Source organism: Panulirus ornatus, chromosome 25 (assembly GCF_036320965.1).
Source record: "Panulirus ornatus isolate Po-2019 chromosome 25, ASM3632096v1, whole genome shotgun sequence".
NCBI classification, from domain to species: domain Eukaryota; kingdom Metazoa; phylum Arthropoda; class Malacostraca; order Decapoda; family Palinuridae; genus Panulirus; species Panulirus ornatus.
In genome coordinates, this window is record NC_092248.1 from 10,605,913 (window position 1) to 10,618,701 (window position 12,789).

The 12,789-nt window shown below is 36.7% G+C and overlaps 1 protein-coding gene across 4 annotated transcripts in view; it reads left to right on the forward strand.

Annotated features, from left to right (window-relative positions):
• The window catches only part of LOC139757262 (G-protein coupled receptor 143-like), a 31,933-nt gene extending 19,469 nt beyond the window's left edge, over positions 1–12,464 (forward strand). For all 4 annotated transcript variants that reach the window (XM_071677588.1, XM_071677585.1, XM_071677586.1 and 1 more), the window contains exons 7-9: positions 52–220; positions 1,020–1,190; positions 4,591–12,464. In XM_071677588.1, coding sequence (XP_071533689.1) covers positions 52–220; positions 1,020–1,190; positions 4,591–4,761 — 511 coding nt within the window. In that variant the 3' untranslated portion in view covers positions 4,762–12,464. The remainder of the gene's footprint in view (positions 1–51; positions 221–1,019; positions 1,191–4,590) is intronic.
• The last annotated feature ends 325 nt before the right edge of the window (positions 12,465–12,789 follow it).

The following is a 12,789-nucleotide window of genomic DNA, read 5'->3' on the forward strand; positions in this document are numbered from 1 at the left end:
ATATATATATATATATATATGTATGTATGATATAGATTTTGTTATCAACAGATTTACTCAATCAGAACGACGGGTAGTAGATAGATTACTGAAGAAGTTCTTCCTCATCAATGCTGTGTTTTACTTATGCTGGCTACCAAATGTCATAAATGGCATTGTGCTATGGACAACATGGGATGATCTCCCTAGAATCTTTATTCACGTTATTTGGTACTTAATGGTAAGTACATACCTTCTCTCCATGTCAGATGGTAAGTTTTTTCTCTTCCTGTCTTCTGCTATTTCCTTGGTTTCTTTTCTGATGAAGTGCTCTATATCGTCTCCCTTCCTATTGATTCTTATTGCAGTGCATTTTATTCTTCCTTATACCACTCCCATCTCAGTTGAAGTTCCCTTTTTATGGACTTCATTCTTATTCACCTCCATACTTGTACTTCTTGCCTATAGAGTTCTTTGCCCTCCATATTTTTCTGTCCTTTAAACCACAGCTCTTTATAGTCAAGACATTTATTCATCTGTTACTCAACAAAATCTGTTTTATGAATTTTTCATAAGGTAGGTTAGGCAGTCCTACTTGAGATCACATAGTCAGTAAACCTTCGAATTGCAGTTCTTCAGAAATATCCCTTTTCCACTTTAAAGGGTTCCATCCTGTCCCTGCCTCTGAGTGTAGTGCAGCCCTTAAGCTGTAGGAACCCCTGGATACGGGCTCCAAGGCCTCTTCATGAAAGGGTACATAGGTGGTATAATATAAATGATATGAGGTTTTGAGCACCACTTGTTGAAATCCTTAAAAAAGGTCCAGAGCAGTCCTTGCTGATAATCTCATATGAGATCCAGAACAGTGTAAGGGCTTAGGTAGCCTTTTAAACCACACTGTCATATGTGCTTTCCCTGATCTTGTGGTAATTAAAAAAGAAAAAAATTCATTTTAGTATATATTGTTAAACTTTTTTAGATTCTGTTGGATTAACAACAAAGAGACTGTACTCTTGATAGAGGATATTTTCTTTTTAAAGGCTATACTAAACCCACTACAAGCTGTCTTCAACTGTTTGGTGTATCGCAGCTGGGACTCAGGCAGCACTGTGTCAAAGCCTGCAGTATTGATAAAGCAGATGTGGCACAAAAAATTTTCTCAGCAAAGAGAAAGTCCCAATTCTGATGTTGATGAAAATGCTGATGACAAGGTAAGGTTCTTTTTCATGGTATGTCTTTGTGAGAAACCATTTTTCCCCACAACCTTAGGTAGTCATAAAGCTACACCCTATTCTGATAAAGGACGTTTATCAACACATGCTGTAAATTTGTATTTAATTTTACCTTTTTCAATTTCATTCTTTCTAAGTTGATCACCTACTTTTCCAGAATATCTATTGCAGCCCCAGTGATGATATGTAATTTAGGGTTGTGGCATCCTAAATTATCCATTACCCATAGCTAACCAGACTAATTTACGTATTAAAGCAAGTCATTTTTTCCCCAAGAACCCTTTTAAGAAAGCACAGTGCTTAAATAGAGCAGGAAATTATGTAATACTGAACTTTGATTAAGCTTATAATAAGTGCTGCTAGTTTTAAGCACTCCAGAATTAATGACTGCATTAAAAAACCAGTCACAAATACTTCATATTAATTTTTACTTTCTTTGGTCCTTATATGATCTGCGCATTATTTGAGGAGGTATTGGCCACTTTTATACAAAGGTTGTTCATAGTTTCTGTGATTTTAAGTGCAAAATTGTTTCACATAGATGGATTTGTTTGCTGCTTCAGTAAATTATTTAATGGTTGGCATTAACCGGACTTCAAAACATACCCTGGGAATGAAACTTGATTGAGCTGCATTATAAACATTTTGTAAGATGTTTAGTAGCTTTAAGTCTTTTGATTCTAATGAGATTCTTTGAATTCTTGTATATAGTTTTTTTTTACTATATACAGTTTTCCATGTAACTTACAGTTCCATGTATTGCCTCTGAATAAGACAACCTTAACCCACTGGCCCTTGACCACAGAAAGCACATTTTCTCTTGGGCTCTATACTTTCAAGATGTGCTGCTACCAAACCAGCTTTTTCCATTCCGTGGATCATCCTTTTTCTTTTGTTTTTATATGTAGATAACCCATACACGTGATGAGAAAGTTTTGTCTTCCAGTTGGTACACTGATGATAAATACAAGTGATTTTTTTGTTCATATCTATCAATCTTTCTGTCTATATTTCTGATGCCTATTCCTAACTGGAATTCCCTCAAGGGGATGGCCATGGCAATATTCTCTCCAATAACCATTAACAGGTCATTGGCAAAGAGCAACTTTAGCACTGTTTGCAGATGCTCTTATCTAATGTTTCTACTGACTACTTCTACCTAATACTCATGCCTAAAGTTCCTACATACTACTTCTACCTAATGTAGCCATCATCATTTAAAATAACAATGGAATCTTATCTTCAGGTAAGTGTATATGACAAGATCTCTCATTTTCCATAAGTAATCGTTTGGAGAGACTGCAATAAACTGATTTTCCTTCAGTACCATGTTCCATCTAGCCTACTAATGATATGCTGGAATATTACTGAAAGTGGGGAAAACCCAGCTTATTTTGAGTATTCAAAAGGTGATTAGAGTGTTTCCTGCGTCTGTGACATAGCACCAGGAAACAGACGAAAAAAGACCCATCCATTGATTTACACAAATATATACATACATGTACATATACATTATTTATTTCATATTTATTTTGCTTTGTCGCTGTCTCCCGCGTTAGCGAGGTAGCGCAAGGAAACAGGCGAAAGAATGGTCCAACCCACCCACATACACATGTATATACATACACGTCCACAAACGCAAATATACATACCTATACATCTCAACGTATACATATATAGATACACACACAAACATATACATATATACACATGTACATAATTCATACTGTCTGCCTTTATTCATTCCCATCGCCACCCCGCCACACATGAAATAACAACCCTCTCCCCCCTGATGTGCGCGAGGTAGCACTAGGAAAAGACAACAAAGGCCACATTTGTTCACACTCAGTCTCTAGCTGTTATGTAATAATGCACCGAAACCACAGCTCCCTTTCCACATCCAGGCCCCCTTAGAACTTTCCATGGTTTACCCCAGACGCTTCACATGCCCTGGTTCAATCCATTGACAGCACATATACATATGTATACATATACATTATTATATATACAGGAGGATGAAAGGCATGCAAGGAATAGAGAGAATTGGAACGATGTGGTATACCGGGGTCGACATGCTGTCAGTGGATTGAACCAGGGCATGTGAAGCGTGTGGGGTAAACCATGGAAAGTTTTGCTTGGCCTGGATGTGGAAAGGGAGCTGTGGTTTTTGTGCATTACACATGACACCTAGAGACTGAGTGTAAACAAATGTGGCCTTTGTTGTCTTTTCCTAGCGCTACCTTGCAAGCACGCGGGGGGAGGTGGGTACCATTTCATGTGTGGTGGGGTGGCGATGGGAATGAATGAAGGTAGCAAGTATGAATATGTACATGTATATATATGTATATGTCTGTGTATGTATATGTATGTATACGTTGAAATGTATAGGTGTGTATATGTGCGTGTGTGGGCATTTATGTATATACTTATGTATGTGGGTGAGGTGGGCCATTCTTTCGTCTGTTTCCTTAAGTTACCTCGCTAACGCGTGAGACAGCGACAAAGTATGATAATAACGATAATAATAATGACAACATATATATATTATACTAGATCACCATTTCCCACATTAGAGAGGTAGCGCCAGGAAACAGTTGAAAAATGGCCCATCCGCTCATATACACATATATATACATAACTATCCATACATACACATATACATATCAACATATACACATATACATACATATACATACACATACACAGACATATACATATCTACACATGTACATATTCATACTTGCTTGCCTTCATCTATTCCCCACAGCAAAAAGCATTGCTACCCCACCCCACATCAAACATCATTGCTACCCCCTGCTTCTGCATGTAATGCCAGGAAAACAGACAAAAAAGGCCACATTCAGTCTCTAGCTGTCATGTGTAATGCACCAAAACCATTGCTCCCTATCCACATCCAGGCCCCACAGACCTCTCCATGGTTTACCCTAGATGTTTCACATGCCTTAGTTCAGTCCATTGACAGCACGTCAGTGGACCCTAGCCTGAACCAGGTACCCATTTCATCAACCATCCCCTAGGGATGGATGAACAGCTGGATTGAGTGTGGACCCACCGCTACAACTAGGATTCAAACCTATGTCCTTGATCCTGGGTGGCCTGCAAATGGTCTGGAATGCTAACCACTGCACTTAACTGGTAGTCATAGGATATAGGTTTGAAGCATAACTGTGGTATATAAACATTGTGCAACTTACTTGAGGAACTTTTGCATGGGCTATCATGCTGTTTAGTGATAGGCTTAATAAGTCCAAAACGAGAATTCATACGTCTTGTTTATTATTAAAAAGAAAATGCAGTTTTTTTATGTTTACTTTCATTACCACTTGTTTTCTTGTTAATCTATATTGCAATGTTTCAGCTACAGGATGGTGATGATTCTGAGGTTGAGGAACGCCTTTCCCAGCATGCTGTAAGGCAGATATCACATGAACGCACTCCTCTCTTGCCCTCAGCTTCACAGGACTTGGTGAATGAGGACTCTCAAGAAATACTCAAGGAAAGCTATACAGTCAAAAAATACAGTAAATGAAGTTGTACCAAGGTTTTCCCAGACTACTATGTTTTTTATCATTTTTTCCCTGACTACCATGTTTTTTATAGAAGTATCACATGACGTAGAAGGTTTCAGTTCAAAATACAAAGCAACTAGAGAGTGAATGTGTTCAATGTAGTCATTGTTTTTTGTTCCTAATGCTGCCTTCCTAAGGCTGTGAAAAATATTGGGTGTAAAAAGATGACTTTTATCTGTGCTCAATAGAACTTGAAAGGCAAGCACACAATAGCCCTGTCTGTTTTAAACAACTGGATTATTGAACATAAAGTCAGTCATCCCACCCAACTGATGTAATTTTCTAAGTAACCTCTTACCTTGAGTTACTCAGTCACATACCTTAAAAAATGTTGAAACATTCATTAGGTAATCACTCCTTATCAGGAAGGGTTTCATGACAGGATACTCTAACGTTGCCTCATGGTATCGTATAATGTGATTCCAACTCCATTCTGTTCAGCATGTTTGCATGCTGAAACACTTTTCTCTGTTTTTTGTAGTAATTTAGCTTTTTGCACGATCATAAGAACAATGTGCTTTAAATCAGTAACTCTGGATTCTTGAGCTGTATAGACTTTTGAAATTCAGATTACTGTGCTTAGATTCTGGCAGTAAACTTGCAGGTGTAGTTGTCCATTTAGAACAACATCAAAGCAGTGCAGTAAATGCACAGCCTCTACACAAGGTAAGTTACTCTCCTAGTATGCAAGCTTGTAAGGCCTGTTGCAAGTATTATCTTTAGATTTGCATAATATAGGTGTAGATTTTCAAATCTGCTGGTTAAGATATATATTTTCATGTAAGGGAAGACCTTGACTTGTGAGCAACCAGAGGGTTCTCATATGTGTAATTATAAATGATTCTGCAAAGAGATTAGAGTGTAGATTATTGTTCATATGATGTATTATTTTGGGCACATGTAGAATCATATGATTGAATGATGTCAGTTTGTCTCAGATAGAAATATTCAGCAATTGGAGCTGTTTTGTTGCTTGTGGATGAGCCACCATTTTATGGTATGAGTGGTGCATTAAAACGAACTCCGCTCATGATTTGGGATTTCAGGGCATGATTGTTAAAGAGGTGATGAGCACTTTGTTTGATGAATATTTTTTTTTATTATGATGCTTTCTATTGAGATAGGTCAAAGAACTGAAATGTCCTTTGGTTCAAAAGTTCCAAGATATGATAATTTTGTTCACTTAAGTATGTTTTTTCCCATTAATGTATTTATGAAATTGAATAGCAGCAATGACTAGGATGTTAGAAATGTATGGATATTGTGTGCAAGACTTACATAAAGCTAACACATTTTGAAACAAGTTGTGAAAGAATGGCTAGCTCAAAATTTGAAGTAGTAGAGTTAGTAGGAATTACATGATTAGTTCAAGACTGAATTTTTTTAAAGATATGTGATATGATAAATGAAGATGTTAGGGAAAGAAGACCAGGTAATGGATAGACAAATTTGGTAAATATATTGAAGACAATGGCTACTTCAGTTAAGGATGCCAGGGGAGGAATCATATTTATTGAAGTGCTGTTCTGTGAACCTTTCCTTAATATGACATGTTTAACAAGTTAAGGTTGTGTGAATGAGGTAGAAAGTCATGCCCTAAATCAATATCATGGAAATGGGTGCAGAGTAAAAGATAAGAGATGGTAAGGCAGATATAGGAAGTAAACTTGATGTTCTTACAGTTATTGTGATTGGAGCTGTTGCAGGTGATAAATTTTGTGTGTACAGTATATATATGTACACGTGTATATATATGTATATGTTTGTGTATGTATGTATGTGTTGAAATGTATATGTGTGTGTGTGGGCGTTTATGTATATACATGTGTATGTAGGTGGGTTGGGCCATTCCTCGTCTGTTTCCTTGCGCGACCTCGCTAATGCGGAAGACAGCGGTTGAGTATAATAGATAAAACAAAATAGTAGTAGGGAATCCCCCATTCCAGTAGTGAAGTTCCCAAGACACTATTTCTGCTGATTCATCTGCTGCTATTGTTATATAGGTCATTGAAAATTTAGAAGATTAAGACCTTCATTTTTTCATCTGAAAGATTGTTAGATCTTCTCTCAAGATTTCCCAGCTATTTGAGCACTTAGCAATTGATGCATATTTCTAAACTGTGGAATTAATGGAGAGTTAAAGGTCTCTGAAATCTGAATAGGAAGGCGATTTCATTTTGTTCCTGACATCTCTGAAAGAACTATGAAATCTTTTTTGATCAAAGCACTTTCTGTGTCCTTTGCCATTTCTTAAGCAGTATACACTTAATGATTTGTTAACCATTTGGATTTAGGCACTATCAATTACATTGTGGTGATCATTCCACCTCTTAGTAGCTCTAAATGTGGATTATTTTAACACATATTATTATGTTTTAAGTTGTCTCAAAGTTTATGGCTTATAGAATTGTTAGGTAAATGATTCTTTAGATTGTTTGGAGTGGAATTATTGTTTAAAATTATTTTCTCAGCATCTGTAAATTCACATCAGTTCCCATGCAAGAAAAGATAATTATGCACCCTCAGGAGTTCTTATACTCATTTGCCATGTGCACTTTGGTATACCAAAGATGACAGATTTTGTGCTAACGTTTAGGGGATGGAGAGACAACATCTTGGTTGCTAATGCAACAAAATGTCTGTTTTGAAAGGTTTTATCAGAATCATAGTACAGGATACTTGTAGAGTTAAGAAAAGACTGCTAGACTTGCAGTATTGTCATACTTCTGTATTAAAAAACAGTTCATAATGATCATAATGCATTAACATATATAGTCATCATATGTTAGACATATTTTGGTTGTCATTTATTGTTAGATTCTTGAACATCAAATGTCATTTTGGTACAAACATAACTTTATAAGTTCCAATATTTTTTGCGTATTATATTTATTATGTGATGAGTGGTTACTTTTAGTATCGCTCGAGAGTTCACTTCACTTGGCTATTTGGACTTTTGCCCACTAACAGTGCAAAAGAAAATGATTAAAGCAAACCACATATAGTTCAGTATGTGTAAACGTATGGGATCTCACAATTCTAGGAGCCATTATATTAACATTATATGTTTTGTCAACTATTCCGAGAAAACAGCTGTGGAAAATATCCTCTTACCTAACAACTTGGTTTTAACTTTTATACCTGGATCATGTGTACGTGTAGGAAGAGAGGAAAGTGATTGGTTCTCAGTGAATGTAGGTTTGCGGCAGGGGTGTGTGATGTCTCCATGGTTGTTTAATTTGTTTATGGATGGGGTTGTTAGGGAGGTAAATGCAAGAGTTTTGGAAAGAGGGGCAAGTATGAAGTCTGTTGGGGATGAGAGAGCTTGGGAAGTGAGTCAGTTGTTGTTCGCTGATGATACAGCGCTGGTGGCTGATTCATGTGAGAAACTGCAGAAGCTGGTGACTGAGTTTGGTAAAGTGTGTGGAAGAAGAAAGTTAAGAGTAAATGTGAATAAGAGCAAGGTTATTAGGTACAGTAGGGTTGAGGGTCAAGTCAATTGGGAAGTGAGTTTGAATGGAGAAAAGCGAGGAAGTGAAGTGTTTTAGATATCTGGGAGTGGATCTGGCAGCGGATGGAACCATGGAAGCGGAAGTGGATCATAGGGTGGGGGAGGGGGCGAAAATTCTGGGGGCCTTGAAGAATGTGTGGAAGTCGAGAAATCTCGGAAAGCAAAAATGGGTATGTTTGAAGGAATAGTGGTTCCAACAATGTTGTATGGTTGCGAGGCGTGGGCTATGGATAGAGTTGTGCGCAGGAGGATGGATGTGCTGGAAATGAGATGTTTGAGGACAATGTGTGGTGTGAGGTGGTTTGATCGAGTGAGTAACGTAAGGGTAAGAGAGATGTGTGGAAATAAAAAGAGCGTGGTTGAGAGAGCAGAAGAGGGTGTTTTGAAATGGTTTGGGCACATGGAGAGGATGAGTGAGGAAAGATTGACCAAGAGGATATATGTGTCGGAGGTGGAGGGAGCAAGGAGAAGAGGGAGACCAAATTGGAGGTGGAAAGATGGAGTGAAAAAGATTTTGTGTGATCGGGGCCTGAACATGCAGGAGGGTGAAAGGAGGGCAAGGAATAGAGTGAATTGGAGCAATGTGGTATACCGGGGTTGACGTGCTGTCAGTCGATTGAATCAAGGCATGTGAAGCGTCTGGGGTAAACCATGGAAAGCTGTGTAGGTATGTATATTTGCGTGTGTGGACGTATGTATATACATGTGTATGGGGGGGGGGTTGGGCCATTTCTTTCGTCTGTTTCCTTGCGCTACCTCGCAAACGCGGGAGACAGCGACAAAGTATAAAAAAAAAAAAAAAACCTGGATCATAGGAGATACTTGGATTGTAGAACATACAGTTTTCTATTTACATAACTTGTCTGTTTCCTTGCGCTACCTCGCAAACGCGGGAGACAGCGACAAAGTATAAAAAAAAAAAAAAAAAAAAAAAACAATTAGCTACCACTTGAGATCACTCTTTCTGTCAGCCTTACCTGTTTAATGATATTTTTTCATTGGATCTTTTCTAATCTATATCACTGTTTCTTCAAGGATATAGTATGCATATATTGCATGCCTCATAGAGCTTAACTGTTTTAACTGATTCCATGTGGCCATTAATTTGTGTCAACTTCTCCTGACTGATACATCTTAACCAGATGCAAGGTGAGGTGATTGGAATTTTTCCACAGATGGAGGATTATTATAAAACAGTTTCGTTAACTCGTATTACTAGTGTCTACCCAGTAGTTAGGAGGTGTCTTGTGATAAGTGGATCAGCAAATTACTTTAAGGAAAGAGTTTTTAACTTGAAAAAAGGTCATAGTGGGCTTTTCAGTCCTCCCTTTTTTTATTAGTTAATACAATACAAATGAAAGAAAGCCTTTGTAGAGTGGAGTCTCTTAACCAAAGAATTTCAGAGTTTTACCCAACATTAGTATATGGTGGATTTAGAATGGGTGCTTTATTATTTGTAATGTAGTTAATTTTCAACTTGCAGAAGACATAGTTTTCTGTTAGGCTTTCCCTCAAATGATCTTTTCATTGTTTTGCCTCACATCTTCCTGACGCTTTCATTGATGTGTTTAGGCAGAGCATGTACCATTTGCCTGTAGTTGCTTTGCCTAGGCATCTGCAACTGGCTTTTAGTTCCTGAGGCGATGTTTTAAACTCCAACATGAATCAGTATCTTTTTAGGGACCAAATCTTTACTAGTCACAAATGAATCTCATATGCAATAGATGTATAGTGTATTTAGATATTCTTTTATTGTAATCAGGTTTATAGAAACCAGCAGAAGGGGTTTTTGTGCATCTCATATTATTATTGTTTCACCTTTTTTTTCATTTGTTTTGGTTTTTTATTCTGTCTTAGATTTAGATACAGTATGAAACTTATACGATTCAAAGTGAGGTATGTGAAATTTACCAAACAAAAGGTGAGAATATCAAATGAAGCTAAATTCCAAGTAATTCGATGCTGAACATACAGATTTTGTACCTGAGGTTTAGTAATAATTAAGTTATAATTCAAGTTATGCCATAACTATACATCACAAATTTTAACTCAGGTTTCATTTTGGCAATATAATGTACATTTACTCATATTAGATGTCTCTGTTGATATACATGTACTGGTGTTATTGGACTCTCCTTGCATGTGGTTACACCAAGAGTGAACAGTCACTTCTGGTGAGATTGTATCATTATTAATGGATGAGAAGTATTATAGAGTCATGAGGAACCTTTCATTTCAGAGGATTCCATTTCATTGCTCCTGATTGGTCTTGCAGGAGCCCCTTAAAAGGGATCCTGAGGTTGTATAAGTGTTTGAATTGTACTATCTATCAACATGTATATATATACCTTTGATGCCCGTTTCCTCCAGGAACTCCCTGAAGGGGGTGGCCATGGCAAAAGTCTCCATTACTAATGAACGCTAATGCCTTTAGTCTTTACACTTAACAAGCCACTAGTAGAGGTTACCTCTAGCACTCTGTTTACAGGGGCTCAGTTGAATTGTACATTTCCTCATAATGTTGCATACTGAAGAGAATGCAAAAAAGAAACGAAAATAATTCTCAAGTGTACTTTGCCAGTATGTCGGTGTGTGTACTGTGCATAAACTGTTGAACAGCAATATCCTGTGTTCATTGTTAGACTTATTCAAGAAATCTATGCCTTTATTATGTATGAGATAGTATCTTTTGGTATTTCAAAAGTGTGATAATCCAAAACAAATATTGTATTTTGCATTCATTATATTTTGATTCAGACTGTAAAGGCTTTTGTATGAAAACAAAGGTGAGGTGAAGGAATGCATGGAGAAAGTGCATGTATAAGAGTGGTTCAAGTGCTATGTGATTGTAGTATGACTATGGACACACATTTATAAAGTACTGAGCCTCAAAGATAGGAAGGATGCCTGACTTGATCTTCTGTTATAGCCCCACTTTAACATCAATCTTCTTGCCTGAGAAGATATTGCACCACACTAGCAAGAGATAGAATATTTTTTATTGAGGATGACTTCTTGAAAACAAGACCAGGCAAACTGCAGTAAGTTTTGTCAAATTTAAGTCCAAGACATATGAATCTGCTTCTATAATTGTAATATTCCTTAATATAAACTGTGCCTAAATGGGTTCTCATTATTTTTTTGTGTGCATGATCATTGATTTTGAAAAGCATTTATTTCTATAAACCTATCATAGAAATGTTAGATGCTGTGATTTTTTCCTGATCATAGAATAATGAATTGAAAAGTGGGTAGAGATACAAATCTTATGAATGCTTATGACATGAATGAATTTGAAAGCCCTATGCCACTTTTTTCACTCTACACGAATTCAGGACATGTTTGGTTTTGATTTTTATTATGTACTCCTGCAATCTTTATGTCCTATTTGCCATTTTATTATTATTTCTTAATGAATCAATTTGCAGTTTTTTTCAGTCTCTGTATATGAGAAAGTAATTAGGGTTAAGGGAAGTTGAGTTGTTATAAAGTAATGAATGTAGTTACCTGACGGTGTCTTTAGAATTTGGTGGTGGGATTGAATGTTGCCGATGGTTTAGATCTAATATTTTGCAGTATTGTGTGCTGTCATTTAAGTTGCTTGAATGATGTGGGCTTTGAAAGAAAATTCAATTTAAGGTTGATTCTAGATATCACTTGAGAATAAGAGTTTTTATTTGATAAGAGCTCATCATGATCAGCATAATTTTTTAAAAAGTACATATTTCTATTAGGCATGTAAGTGTACTGTATTTGTTAGCTTTATGATATTTATTATGATGCTGTTGAACATAGATTTTATAGATGAAGTGTTTTATATCTTTATATCTTTATTCACAAATGATATATCATAAAAAATCACATGACAATGAACACTTCTCTCTCAGAATACTATTGATAGGTAGAGTAATGTATTTTTTGGTGATTGGAAATCCATTTTGTCTTACATATTTAGTATGTTCATTTTTAATGGATCAGCAGCCTGAACTCTTGCTTGTTCCGTAGTTTATACATATTATATCATTCATTAATTTTTAGGTGTAGGAAAAACATGAATCTAGTGGACCAGATATTTATAACTTTGAAGTATTTGTTAAGGTGTATTCTTGTATTTGCCTTATCCTTTTTATATAGAATAAAATCTTACAATTAGCAGGGTGTATGTTTGTTACAAACTTTTTGCTTTCTTAATAGTTTTTTGGTTCCTGTCTTTTTTTCCCTGGGGATAGGGGAGAAAGAATACTTCCCACGTATTCCCTGCGTGTCGTAGAAAGCGACTAAAAGGGGAGGGAGCGGGTGGCTGGAAATCCTCCCCTCTCGTTTTTTTTTTTTTTCCAAAAGAAGGAACAGAGAAGGGGGCCAGGTGAGGATATTCCCTCTAAGGCCGAGTCCTCTGTTCTTAACGCTACCTCACTAATGCGGGAAATGGCGAATAGTATGAAAGAAAGAAAGAAGTCTTTTTAAGTTTTTGACCTTG